Here is a 15,303-nt window from a genome sequence, read left to right as displayed (position 1 = left end):
ACCCACTCTTGGCCTGAGCATAAAGAGCATGTGAAAGACAGAAGAACCATGGCTGGAATGCTACTGAGCTCCAGCTACTGTCAGATGATGGATGACCAATATTCATGGTTTAGGGGCAGGTACCAGTATTCATGGTTTCGATCAGCCTTAAGGGTATTCTAAACTATGCTGGAGCTAGGGCCAGTATATCACCAGCTCAAGAAATAGGGAGCTAGCTCCTCTGTGACACCACAACACTGTGCCTAGTGGACACTGGGCTAGTATTTCGAAGAAACTACTATAGTAAATGAAAATTCAGTAAAGCTGACAGACTCAGGAGAATAGTGAATTTAAAACAACTGTCCAGCTAACAAACTATCAAATTAGGCCTATATAATAATGAGGACTTGACTTGATTTTATACTGATGGGAACTATTTTTTCTACACAACAGGTACAAGCTCTGGGTTGACACCTGTTCTGAAATGTTTGGGGGTTTGGATATCTGTGCTGTCAAAGCTGTACATGGCAAGGATGGAAAGGATTATATTTTTGAGGTAAGATATGCCATACTTGTCAATGTAAGCATTTCCTTGTTAAAAAACCTAAGTAAAACCACTTTACCTATGATTTAGGTATCCAGTTCAGGTTGTTTGCATTTGAGGATGTAGTGTATTTAACAATGTTTAAGTCATAATGCAAGACCCCATAACCAAGTTCGGGGAACAGCTTGCTGGAAAATGTAACCATATCATACAGCAATGTTTTCTAGTGTCTGAGGAAATGTACACACACTACAAACAAAACCAAATGGAGATGTCATATTTTCCCAACTCTTAAACTTTCCTTCCTAAATGGGCTCACCAATATTACTTTGGAGTAAGATTTGTGTACAGCACTATCCCAAGGGAACACCAACAAAAGTATATCTTTACATGGAAAGGCAAATTAAGAACGTTGTTTTCACTGTGTGCCTTTTTTTCAGCTTAAATTGCAATTTTCAGGTCTGATACCCCATGAACCATCATTGCTAGAAGACACTGCTGGGTTTTTCAAAATGATATAGGAGTTTCTAGACCTGATGGCTCTTGATCATTTGATTTACCCCCACCCTACCCCCCAAAAAAGCCATCACAGATTATTTATCTATGTAGTCCGTTGGAGGGAGTGGCTCCTCCCCCTCCTGGTCTGTGGGCAGCCAGTCCACCCCACTATGTCTCCGGGGGTCGCCTGATGTGGGGAATCAGTGGGGCAACGGGAGACATGAGCTCGGGCCTGTGATCAGGACCAAACAACAAACACAGTTACGGAGCCCCAGCTCCTGGTCGGGGCAGCAAAGAGTCTTGGGCTCAGGCCTGTACTCAAGCCGGGCAGCGAACAGCCAGTTAGCCCAGGCCCTTGATCGGGGCAGGGCAGTAGAGAGTCTAAAGGGCTCAGGCCTGCACTCAGGCTGAGGAGCAAACAGTCGGGCCTCCTAGCTCTGGCGGAGGGCTGACAAGCACTGGCTTCTTGCCTAAGAGAGGGGGAGACTGCCACCCACAGATTGGGGTGGCAGGCGGGAAGCAGGCCCACCCACTCCACTGCGTCCTGGCCTAGGGCCCTAGCAGCGGCAGAGTGGTCTGCCACTGGGTCAGCGGGGATCCTGACCGCAACACGTTGACTCGCTTGCTGTCAGCTTTGCAGCCAGACAGGGGTCGGCTACCCCTGGCCCACTTCCCAACTCCCCCTCAGGGTGTACCTGGCTTTAGAGGGTCGTCCTGGTTGTCAGGGAAGAAGGCCTCTGTCCGTGTTTGCAGCTCCTCCGTGCTAGGGTCTGTAAGTGGCCCTGGCAGTCCAGGCCAGTCCTCGGCTCCCTCGGGGTCTGCAGTGGCCTCCCAGCTCGGGAGCTCACAGGAGGCGTCAGGCTCCTCCGGCGGCTGCCTCCTCACGGAGTTCTCTGGCACGCCTTTTTACTTCCGGTCCCGTCCACTGACTTCTGGTGAGAGGGTTGAGTGTGGCATGGCTCCGCCCACCAGGGTTCAATGAGGGGCTCCTCCCACTCTGGGTCTGTGGGCGGCCAATCCACTCCACTACAATCTAACAACGCAGGATGCTTTCAGCATCTCAGGACAGTCTGCCCTGAGGATCCCAGTTCCATTTTACTCAAGCCCCCGCCCCGGTCAGGTTCTGATTTTGCAAAAACAAAAGCAAGGGTGGTTTTATCCAAGCTAACAAAGCTAACAAAGCTAACAAAGTACACTGGTATCCAGACAGAGGTTCTGGTTTTGTCCCCTCACGGATCATGGTATCCATTTCTAAGTAAAAGCAAAAGGTTTGGTCTTTTGTGTGCTGCTTGTGAGATTCCAAAAGAAGAAAATACATATAGCTGCTTAAAAATGCAATTAAAATTCATTTGTCATCACTGTCTACTGCTAAGCACCCACGACTCCCACTGACATCAGTAGTAGTTGAGGGTGCTCAGAAGCTCGCAGGATCAAACTCAGTGCTGTACTCTTCAAAAATTAGAGTTCATCAGTAGTAGCTCCCTCACATCTTGAAGAATGTAAACTGTAGAGCTCCTGTTTCCTCAGACAGTATGCTTGGCCACATCAAAACAACTCTGTACACATCCAGCAGGATGAAAGCCATTCCATTCTAACCCCCTATTTTCACTTCCTCGTATACTGCAACTCTCTCTGAAATATTCCCTGTTTAGTTGAAGTCTGCCATGCTTGTTTTCAGCAATGCAGTAATTTCAATTTTATTAAGTTTCTATAAAGCTGGTTAAGCTGGCCGATTGTAAGCTTGTGGAAGTACATTTTCCCTTTATAAAAAAAAATCTCCTTTTTGATCTTCTGCTAATTCAAAATAGAGGATAGTGCTTGAATTTACAGTTTACCATGGACTTAGAGCACAATCATGCAAGGTTCTGTGCAACACCTGCAAAATGGTAAGCACCTCCCACTGAAGTTAGCATGCACTCAGTACCTTTCTAGATGAGGACCAGTGCCTGTGACCGGTCTGAAAAATGTTTTCACTGATTAAAAAAAAGTTGTGACTGAAAATCTCATAAGAGACATGCACAGTACTTCATTTTTCTTCCTCCTTTTGAGCACATGCCCTGACCATCTGCACCAGAAATACTCCTGTTTTTCGAAAAAAATCTAATCAACAGTAGTGAGCCTACTTAAGGACCATTTAAAAATATCATATATAATAGACACTGCACTGAAATTACAGAACTGATAGAAGTATGGTAATTCTTTGCTACTCTACAGAGTCAGCTGAATTGTTTTGGAAATGGTGACATGTTCATCAGCATTGATTGTTAAAAGTTGTATTATCCATTCAGATGTAGAACTGCTCTAGAAGATCAGATTCATGATATATGTAAAATCTGTGATTTCCTATAAACTTGTAGTGATCGCTATTAAAAAGTCAACATTTACCGCACAGTTGTTCTGAGATACCACAAAGATTGCCTACTTTAGGATAGGGGGAAACCTGTGGTGTCTCAGACATGGTTTGATAACAGAGGGTAAATGCTGACTTTTTAAATGTCAAACTGTATAAACACACTTGCACCCAATACAATAAGATAATACAAATTCTGACTTAAAATAGTAGACCACTACACAATGCGCACACAATGTATAAAAAACATAGGTACACTTAAGTCAAATTCAGATGCAATGTTAGGACCCCTTCAACAAACACATCCTCTCAGACAGGAAGACTGGGTCCTTTGTAAATACACACTTTCTGTCTAGGCCAGGGGTTCTCAAACTGGGGGTTGGGACCCCTCAGGGGGTCATGAGCTGTCAGCCTCAAACCCAAACCACGTTTTTCCTCCAGCATTTAGAATGGTGTTAAATATATAAAAATGTGTTTTTAATGTATAAGGAAGGGGAGGTCGCACTCAGAGGCTTGCTATGCAGGGGTGAAAGTAAGTCAAGCAACTTACCAGTACGCTGGGGCCACCTCTGGCCCCCGGAAGGGGCGGGGCCTAGGGCGGAAGGGGCGGGGCTGAGGGGGTCAGAGCCAGCCCCAGCCCACCCTGTAAGGTAAGTGCCCCCCTCCTTCTCCACCCCCCCCGGGGTAGCAGCAGCAGCCCCCCGGAGCTCCAGCGCTATTTAAAGGGCCCGGGGCTCCCCTGCTTCTACTGCCCCGGTCCTTTAATTAGCCACCGGAGCCCTGGGGGAGCGGCGGGGCTCTAGCGGCTATTTAAAGGACCGGGGCGGCGGAGGCAGCTGGAGCCCTGGCCCTTTAAATAACCCCTGGAGCCCCCGCTACCCCAGAGCTCTGGGGGCTATTTAAGGGACTGCGGCTCCCCTGCTTCTACCGCACCGGCCCTTTAAATAGCCCCCAGAGCCCTGGAGTGGCAACGGCGGGGATCCGGAGGCTATTTAAAGGGCCGGGGCAGTAGAAGCAGGGGAGCCCCAGGCCCTTTAAATAGCCATCAGAGCCCTGCAGCCGCTACCCCAGGGCTCCAGCAGCGGGACTCTGGAGGCAATTTAAAGGGCCTGAGGCATACCGGCTTACTTTCACCTCTGTTGCTATGTGAAAGGGGTCAACAGTACAAAAGTTTGAGAACAACTGTTCTAGGGAGATACCCTCTGTATAATACAAGGTTCATGATTTGGGACATACGTAAGCAGAGACTCACAATATCAGGATATCTGTGGTACTAGGTGCATTACTTCTTGACTTTTATGCTGAAAGAAAACCAACTCTAAATTATTATTATAATTGTATGTCTTATGAAAATAACACTAGCTCTGGCCTCTGGAAGCTGATTACCGAATTTCATATTGCCCATCGCTTTTCATTTTATATGCTGTTATCATTAATCATATTCCCCTGGTAATTTAGCTGGTTTGTTTTGTGCTGTGGATGGTCATTTCAGATTTTCATGATTTAAAGCTCTGCTTCTTTTCAGTCCTCAAAATCTTTAAGCAATAGACAGTACCAGAATCAGATACAAACTGCTGACACCATGTTATGTCTCATGAACTTTATGTTCTAGCTGTACTTTTAAAGCACCTTTTCTAAAGAGATCCATTATTTATGATTTAGTCCAGTGAATGCTCACTGTATGCAAGTGTTATTTCTTTGATATTTTATCCAAGTCTAAAGAAGGCTCAGCTATTCTTCATTGTTCTGAAATAGTTTTCTCTTATACAGGTAGGTGGATTGAATGTGGTTCTCCTGTTGTTTGGCACATTTTCCATAACAAACAGCTAATTATTTGCATTTTAAAGCCTCCTAACTGGGCATGTAATATTATTAGCATACTTGTTTTGTACCAGTGATGTGAGTGATCATAAATAATATGGAAGTGTTTTTGAAATACACTGAATTCATAAGGACAGAAATATGTCATAAGTGCTAAGCACACTGAAGCAAATTTACAGACACTTAGCATTTTGGAGTAAGAAATAAGTCTTATTCTGAAAACGAAAAATCTACAGACCCTCATCTTCAAATATTAGCCTCTTTTAGAGTTTTTCCTCATGGGGTTTCATGTTTTGCTTTCACATGTTTATAAATGGTTTTCAATGTCTTTGGCTATCAACAATTACAGTTTAAAATACAGATTTCTAGATATATTAGGTTTCTGGGTTAGGTCAAACTTCTCACCAGCAGCACTTCCTTCTCTCCATGCAGACACAGGCACTCCTTTTTAACCAACCCCCCAGGAGGATTTTTCCCCTGGCTTGGAAGGTGCTGCTTCCTGAAACCAATACAATTATTATTCCTTAGCACTTACTGAGTAGAAAAGATTAACATTGGAGCAGCTTCTATTCCTTCCTCATATAACTGATCAAGAATGGCATCAATTAATGTTTTGGGACTGGCTGGCTAACAATAGTGGTATCTCCAGTTGTTCTCTGGCAGTGCTGACCTTGACTGCCACTGGTGTTGCAGGACTACAACACATCTGTCATGCTATACCCCAACTCCCACCCCCTTCTTCAGGGCTCCTCACAGAGAATATGGATTGTTTGTTTTGCGGCCCTTTGTAAGTGAAACACCCGCTCTTCCATCAGCTCAAAAATGCTATTCTCTGGGTTTGGCAGTCACTTCTGCCTCTCCCTCAGCATCTGTACAAACAACATTCCATTAGAAGCATTATTCCCTGTGGTTACGGAGATCTGTCCCCAGAATAAAAAATGCTGAATTTGTGTCCTGTCTTAGGAGCAGGCTCTATCTTTGGAAGAGGCTGATGTAACCACTAATTAAGAGTGGACAGCAAACCATTCCAGCTGTCTCTGGTGCCTAAATCAGTTAATCTCTGCAGCTGCACTGCTCTTGAAACTAAGGGGCAGCACTCATCTACTTTGCCATATCCTGACACACTTATTGGAGTGGTACTCTTCAAAAGCTGGCATGTATTCCTATATCTGTGACTCAGCATTACAGCTAGTAATATTTTGGGAAAAATTGATTTTTTTCCAGTGAAAAATATAAACATTTGGTCATGAAAATGTGGGGAGAAGTTTGGCAAAACTTCCACAAATCATCTTTACCCACAATTTTCTCAAATTAAAAAAAAATTGATGAAAAACTTACCTTTTTTGTTTTTGAGCAAGCTCTGTTGCAGCATCCATTTTTGAAGGATGTATATGTGCCCATTGTGTTCTGCATATATTCTCTGGAGAAAAAAGTTAGATCTAAAACTCTGAGACCAGAAATGACAGTAAGTTGAAACAATGTTCTATAGTTGGCGTGTGCAATAAATGTAGTTATGACCCCTTGAAACCAGAGCTGGTTGAAATGTGGGGTTTCCAGGTTGCAAGAAATGTCGATATTTCAGAATTTCTCGTAAACTGGAAATCCAAAAAAATGTTAGTTGCAGAAACACTGACACATAGTGTTTCCAAAACTAGCTGTGCTTCCCAAGACCAACAGCTACAGACTGTAATTGACATTTTTGTGAGGTTCACTGCCACTATTAGCAGTATCAATTTCAGTCAGCAGCTGCCAGGTTCTGCAGCTATGGGGCAGCCCGACAATGTGGACTGCTCTTGTACCAGAGGCGCAGGGCTTTCAGACTCTCAGACTTGCTGGTTACCTGCTCACCTGCATGGTGGGGCTGCTCTGGAGCTACAGACCTTCTGACTTCTTTGACAGGGTAACTGGTTTGATGGATAGAGGGAATGTGGTGGACTTCAGCAGGGCTTTTGACACAGTCCCACATGACATTCTGATAAATAAGCTGGAGAAATGTGGGCTTGGCAGAACTACCATTAATTGGATACATAATTGGTTAAACAACCGCAAACAAAGAATAACTATTAATAGAATGATGTCAGATTGGAGGGAGGTCTCAGTGGATTTCCACAGGGATCTGTTCTGGGTCTGGTGTTTAACATCTTTATTAATGACCTAGATGTAGGAATAGAGAGCATCTTGATCAAATTTGCAGATGACACAAAGCTGGGCAGGGGTTGCCAGCACTTTGGAGGATAGAGCTAAAATTCAGAGGGATCTTGATAAATTGGGAGAACTGGGCTATAAACAACGAAATGAAATTCAACAAAAGACAAATATAAGGTGCTACAGTTAAGGAAGATAAACCAAATGCAGAAATACAGAATGGGGGATAGCAGGCTTGGCAGCAGCACTGCTGAGAAGATTTGGGAGTAGTGGCGGATCACAACATCAACATGAGTCAGCAATGCAATGCTGTTACCAAAAAAAAAAAAAAAGGAAATGCAATTTTAGGTTGCATTAACAGAGGCATTGCATACAAGTCACAGGAGGTGATAGTACTGCTCTACTCAGCATTGATTAGGCTTCAGCTGGAGTACTGCGTCCCATTTTGGTCAGCAATGTATAGAAAGGATATAGAGAAACTGGAAAGGATCCAGAGGCAATTGACAAAGATGATCAAGAGATGAAATGCAAGCCATATGAGCAAAGACTGAAGGAACTGGGTATGTTTAGTTCAGAAAAGAGGAGATTAAGGGGGGACATGATAGCAGTCTTCAAATACTTGAAAGGCTGCCATAAAAAAGAGGGAGAAAAGTTGTTCTCTCTTGCCAAAGAGGGTAGGACAGGAGGCAAGGGGTACAAACTACAGCATAGCAGATTTAGATTAAATATCAGGGAAAACTTCCTAACTGTAAGAACAGTAGGACAATGGAACAGACTGCCTATGGAGGTTGTGGAAGCTCCTTCACTGGAGGTTTTCAAAAGGAGGCTGGATAGCCATCTATCTTAGATGGTTTAGACACCACAAATCCTGTATATTGGCAGGGGGTTAGACTAGATGACCCTTGTGGTCCTTTTTAACCCTATGATTCTAAGTCCATCAAAGGACCTCCTTGCTCCACGGCAGGGAAGCTAGAAGTCCTGAGAGTGCCAGTTCGAGTCACACAGCTGTGGACATGGGGCTCGCAGGGCTTTCAGCTTCTAGCTCAATGGCAGGGAACCTGGAAGCCCTGGCATGGTGGGGCTGTAACTGGAGCCAGGGACCCATGCAGTCCACATGATGGGGCTACCCTGGAGCTGTGGGCCTTAGAAGCCCAGACTCCCCAGCAGTTTGTCAGGCAACCAGATAAGTCCAATGAAAACTTGCCTGTGATTTGGTGAAAGTTCATCACACCCAACTTCCTTTCACAAGATATTTCAAGTTCAATAAACTGGCATTTTCTTACCAGCTCTACTTGAAACTCTGATTATGATCCCTACTATTCTCTTAGAGAGGGGGTCTTTATGAGCATTCTTTGCCTAACTGTTAAACGTTCTCTAGAATATTCCTACATTTTTTAAAAAAAAAAATTAGCTACATCTTTACTATGTTGTAGTCATTCCTTTTTGCTGCCACTGCTATTTCTGATGAATTCTAGTTGGCTTTTCCAGCAGAAAGGTATCATTCTGAATACCTGTGGCAACCCATGTCCTAGGGACAGAATAGTATTCTACAGACTGTTGTATTTAAAAAGTAGCTGGCTATGTGCTAGGGCAAAAGGAAGCCTTTGCAGATTTACTTTCATACTGCAAAGGACTGTGTCTGTAAAGTCAAAGTCCTGTTAGAGAGTAATAAAGCTAATTAAAGAATCAGCTAGAAGAATTGGTTGTCAGGTTTACCAGCAGGAAAGCCAAGTAATTATTCTGTGCCATTATCAGATCTGTTCATTTAGTTTCTGTTCTTTTCACCTCAGTTTGAATACTCAGCTGCCATCACCATTACACCAAAGACATGCTATAGAAATATGAACAAATTTTACGAATTCAACATTTAGCTTATAGAATCATAGAATATCAGGGTTGGAAGGGACCTCAGGAGGTCATCTAGTCCAACCCCCTGCTCAAAGCAGGACCAATTCCCAGTTAAATCATCCCAGCCAGGGCTTTGTCAAGCCTGACCTTAAAAACCTCTAAGGAAGGAGATTCTACCACCTCCCTAGGTAACGCATTCCAGTGTTTCACCACCCTCTTAGTGAAAAAGTTTTTCCTAATATCCAATCTAAACCTCCCCCACTGCAACTTGAGACCATTACTCCTCGTTCTGTCATCTGCTACCATTGAGAACAGTCTAGAGCCATCCTCTTTGGAACCCCCTTTCAGGTAGTTGAAAGCAGCTATCTATCAAATCCCCCCTCATTCTTCTCTTCTGCAGGCTAAACAATCCCAGCTCCCTCAGCCTCTCCTCATAACTCATGTGTTCCAGTCCCCTAATCATTTTTGTTGCCCTTCGCTGGACTCTCTCCAATTTATCCACATCCTTCTTGAAGTGTGGGGCCCAAAACTGGACACAGTACTCCAGATGAGGCCTCACCAATGTCGAATAGAGGGGAACGATCACGTCCCTCAATCTGCTCGCTATGCCCCTACTTATACATCCCAAAATGCCATTGGCCTTCTTGGCAACAAGGGCACACTGCTGACTCATATCCAGCTTCTCGTCCACTGTCACTCCTAGGTCCTTTTCTGCAGAACTGCTGCCTAGCCATTCGGTCCCTAGTCTGTAGCTGTGCATTGGGTTCTTCCGTCCTAAGTGCAGGACCCTGCACTTATCCTTATTGAACCTCATCAGATTCCTTTTGGCCCAATCTTCCAATTGGTCTAGGTCCTTCTGTATCCTATCCCTCCCCTCCAGCGTATCTACCACTCCTCCCAGTTTAGTATCATCCGCAAATTTGCTGAGAGTGCAATCCACACCATCCTCCAGATCATTTATGAAGATATTGAATAAAACCGGCCCCAGGACCGACCCTTGGGGCACTCCACTTGATACCGGCTGCCAACTAGACATGGAGCCATTGATCACTACCTGTTGAGCCCGACAATTTAGCCAGCTTTCTACCCACCTTATAGTGCATTCATCCAGCCCATACTTCCTTAACTTGCTGACAAGAATACTATGTCATGTATTATGTCATACTATGCTTTAACTGTCTCACAAGTTCATGCTAATAAAACATCAAATTAATGTCAATTTACAGGGTTCAACTTCTTTTCATACTTATTATGTAATTGATAGAATGACAAATGTAAAAAATATGCTTCCCTAGTTTTTACACACTGCTGCACAGCAGCAAGAGTTGATACTTTGGACACTGCTTTGCACTGCAGAGTACTAGTGAGTGCCGTCTCTCCACAATTCATTCTTGGAAAACCAAAACTGGAAGAAGCTACACAAGATGCACTTATAATGGTGGTACAAGACCCTGAATTAGATCAAATCCTTTACATTGGCCCCACAGAAGCATCCTTCTGATTTGTATTTAATACTGAATTGGTTTTGAGTTTTACTGATACCTACCCTATAATCAATCTACAGGACCTTCTTCCCTGCAGAAACCAGCTTCCTACCTGTAGATCTATAAACCACAGTCTTTGATAACATTTCAGATTTCATTCAGAATATTTTTGCAGCTTTAAGCAGGTAGGAATCTTAAAGCTTTTCTAAATGGGGAGTTAGTGCAGAATAGTTTGTGCACTTTAAATTCATGCTTTAGCTTATACCACACTAATTTCCCCATGTAGACATGCCCTTAAAAACAAATAAATTTATTAGTTTCACCATCTGTAAAATGGAGATGATACTGACCTCTTTCGTAAAGAGCTTCATCAAGTATTGATGAAAAGCAGTATATAAGATCCAGCTGTTGTTATATATAACTCACATTAGATCGAGGTTTTTATTTTACAAGTGTTATAACTTTTTAATTTCAAACAGATTTCTAAAGATGTTCTCCCAGGTGCCAATAAATTTATTTACAAGTTTAGTGAGTTTGCTCTTTGGAGCACAGACATGGAAAAAATACAGTATACTAATGCAGTGATGGATCATCAACCCTAAATGCATTATCTTTTACAGATTTCATACGAAAATGCTAGAGATTTCTTGCTCAGGTTGGCCCCTGGAGTGCAAGCCAACATAAAGGGAAGAAACTAAGGTCATGGTCCTATTGGCCCATGGAGGAAAGCAGGCTCCATAATTTTAAGGAACAATGAATCTTATATACTCAGGACCTGAGGGAGGGATGGTGCCCATAGGGAAATACAGCTCTGCACCATCCCAAGCACACTCCAGATTAAGGACACAATCTGGCCATAAAAAGATGGTCCCTAAATATAATACCAAATCCACTATTCCCTCATTCCTGTCAAGGTTATCATTGGATTGCATCTGTCTGAATAGTTTCAAATATGGATAATCAGGCAGCAAGATATTCTTACCTTCACTTAAAATATTTTTAAACAAATTTCATATTATCTACTTTTAGTAAATACCAGCACCAATAAAGTTTAGGATTGCTTACATTTTATCTAAAAGATAAACAATATTTAAGGTATTGTTTTTACAGTGTAGTTTGCCCCAGTTCACCATTTATATCCCAAGATGCAACAGAGTATGGCCAATGTGAATCAGTGTAACTGTGTGAAAATTAAAGAAATCTCTTTTAATCTAGGTTTCAGAGTAGCAGCCGTGTTAGTCTGTATTCACAAAAAGAAAAGGTGTACTTGTGGCACCTTAGAGACTAACAGGAGTACTTGTTAATCTCTAAGGTGCCACAGGTATTCCTTTTCTTTCAATCTAGTGTCTGTTATGCAGTTATGGTCAAAGAAATGGAGTAAGCAGGGCTGATACAACAGATTCTTTGGTTAGCTGGCTGGACTAATGGTTTCCTGGTAGCTCACCACTTTTCTAATTTCAAACACATTAACCAACCACAGTGCAATAGTTGGATTATTCCCCCTCTCTTTCCCATGTGGTTTCTTTGCCACACTATACATTCCAAAAGGCTGTATTCACCAGTGATGGGCTTCTTTTTTCATTAACTTCTTGTTGTATTTTTAGATAAAGATACAACAAACATATGTTATGTAGCAAAATAAATACAGTCACTGCAAACCATTATTAGCTAGTGAACTAGAAATTCACAGTGTCCAGTAACTACTTCACATGATTTATTGATATGGGTCTAATTACATCATATCATAAGTACTTACCTTATACCCCCAACTGGCTATACATCAGCTTTTGGGAAAGTTGTGGCAAATACTTGTGTAAAATATCCTAACTTGGAAAAAACAGCTAAGCAGCAGCTACTGGAAACACCATTCAGTGTAGACTATGTTCAGCCAATTTAGGCTTTTTTAAAAAAATGCAGTGCTTTTAATTGGCATTTCATTGGTAGAGCGCTAAGTCACTTGCTGTTGTACTGGAAAACTTTCAGCCTCGTTATATTTTTCTCCCATGGACACTGAGATTAAGCTCAATTATTTTTCTAACTTAGTTGATATTGCTCCAAACTCAGGACATAGTATTGGACAAAATAAGGCATAAAAATCTTAATATCAAAATGGAATGTAAGGAATACTGAATGGTACTCCTGTACATGGGACATCAGTTCTTCTTTCCATAACCCCATCTGATTCAGAAAATCTCACTGGGTAAGTCATTAAATAAAGAGGGCCACAAGCATAGGTGCTGACTCTGTGGGTGCTCCAGCCCTCAAGCACCCACGGGAAAAAAATTAGTGGGTGCTTAGCACCCACTGCCAGCCAGCTCCCCCTGTCCTCCCCTCCCATCCACTGGCAACCCCACCACTCAACTTCTCCCTCCCAGCACCTCCTGCCTGCTGAGGTCAGCTGTTCCACGGTGTGCAGGAGGAGCAGGGGGAGGAAGAGGCGCAGGTGAGGGGTTGGAAGAAGGGGTGGAGTAAGGGTTGAGCATTCCTGGGGCAAGGAGGAAGCCGGCACCTGTGGTCAGACGTTTAACATGGCCTGCAATTAACAGATCAAAAACAATCTATCAGTAATTTGCAGCCCTAAATTAGGTAGTTAGGCATCTAAATGTATGCACCTGTGCTGTATAACTGCACCCACAATTTTCTGTCAGAATTGCATTTCAGCAGCAAAATTCCAATTGCTGTATTGTTTGAGACCTGGCCAAAAATCAGGAGCATATTTTACACTTTATCAACTACCATGGACTGATATTAGTTGATACCATATTTTAGCTCAGTAAAAGAAACCAGATCCAGCTGTAAAACTTGTTTGCCCAGTTGATCAAGACTTTCCCTTATTCAGAAATCTCTGACACCATATTGCACACTAGTCTGTGCTATATGAAATTTTGGATTTTCAGGAGGCCAAGATTAATCTTTTAAAGGTAAATATGTCCCCTAGATGTACCTGAGAAACCACATCTGTCTGTGCGGATTCACGTTTCCCAGCCAAGTGTCAGCTAAATGTTCACTATAGGACTGGAAAATGGCCATTTCGAATTACAACTTTTCCAGCAGGTTTCTGGTGAAATAAGTTTCAGTTCCTTAAGCATCAGAGTTGTACCACAGTCAGTAAAGTATATTGAACAGTACATAGAGTAATTTAATTTTGGTTTTAAAAGTCCATTGAAGTTTGCCAGAGATTGTTCAAGAAACAGATCATCAGTTATCGTAAGCAGAAAAGTATTAGGATTGCATCTATTGGTGAGGGAATTAGTAATGAAATTGGGAGCTTTTTACCTCTATGTCTCTAGTTCTAATTCAGCATAGGTCAAAAATAACTGAAAGCCATTACCAGCAGAAGGGTAATTGGCGGCCTGTGTAAAATAGGTTAGTGATCTTGGTTCAGGTCCTAGTGAGCAAGTTCCAATCCCATCACAGATTATAGAGCCAGAAGGGCCGATAACACAGGCCATAGGACTTTTCTGAATTGATTCCTATTTGAACTAGAGCATAGAAACAAAAAGCATCTGATCTTGATTTAAAAGTTTCCAGTGATGGCGAATCCATCCTAAGTATATCATGGTTAACTATCACCTCAGTCCATGTGTCCTTTTATAGGTGTAGGTTATTAACATTATCACTCAAAATATTATACTTCCACTGGCTGACTTCCTTTTACATACTAGTTCATACTTTTGATATGTAACCTTGATGATAATAAACTAACTGATTAATAGAGTTGGACACATAACTCATTGTAATTTGTTGATGAATTTCCCCTCTTGGTTCACCAATTCTCTGCGAACTGCTTACAGTTTTCTCAAATGCACTTATCGTTTGTATTTATATCTTGAATAATTTCTACACAGATTTTTGGTTTATAGAACATGCATGAGTTTTTAAAATTTAAATTGCAGCTGTGGCCATTTTTTTTTGGTAGGATACAGAAATCAGATGCTCGGTTTCTGTTCCTGATTGTATAAACGTAACTCCTAGAATCTGGATTCCAATGCAGATAGTCAGGTCTGTGCACTCAAAATTCATTTAAATTCACTTTCTCTGGCTATTCTTTAGCATTTACTGTTTCTGTGAGCATTTCTGCCAGTAGACTCACCAGAGAATGACTAAACTTTTTCCTAGCAGGAACTAACTCTTAGTAGTGAGGCCATGTCTCTCCTGAATCACTACTCCTACTGATCTCCCAGTCATGCTTAGATTTCCAATCCTTCCTGAGGCTACTACTGTCATAACCTCTAGAAACAGCCACACACATACAAACAACCTAAGATTCTGTCAATGCCTCCATTCTTTTCAAAATCAGGCCACCTCCACCCTATCACACAAGCAATTCCCCTTACCTCCTACTCAGCCTAAATTACTATCCTCAAACTATTAGTTTACCCTAAAATCAATGATTCTTCTTATACTTAAAATCTCACCTTCACAGTTAAAATAACTCCCACATTCATAATCAGTACCTCTCACAATCAAAAAGTCCCCTTCCATACAAACCCAGTTCTGCTTACTCCCCAAGAACATTTGCACTAATTTCTCTCACCAACAGGCAATTCAAAACAACTTCCTTTCTCCATAGTCAGTCAATTTTCAGATCTCACTCTGTCACTGCTCTCCAGTCCAATTAATTTCCTGTTATC

General features: G+C 42.3%; 1 protein-coding gene across 8 annotated transcripts in view; it reads left to right on the top strand.

The window, feature by feature from the left end:
- Positions 1–15,303, top strand: part of SYN2 (synapsin II) — a 442,912-nt gene that overhangs the window by 380,657 nt on the left and 46,952 nt on the right. For all 8 annotated transcript variants that reach the window (XM_073352278.1, XM_073352279.1, XM_073352281.1 and 5 more), the window contains one exon: positions 433–535. In XM_073352278.1, the coding sequence (XP_073208379.1) occupies positions 433–535 (103 nt within the window). The remainder of the gene's footprint in view (positions 1–432; positions 536–15,303) is intronic.

The sequence above is a fragment of the Lepidochelys kempii genome, chromosome 7 (genome assembly GCF_965140265.1).
Source record: "Lepidochelys kempii isolate rLepKem1 chromosome 7, rLepKem1.hap2, whole genome shotgun sequence".
Lineage (NCBI taxonomy): Eukaryota > Metazoa > Chordata > Testudines > Cheloniidae > Lepidochelys > Lepidochelys kempii.
Note: the sequence above shows the minus strand (reverse complement) of the source record. Positions and strands in the feature narration are given on the sequence as shown.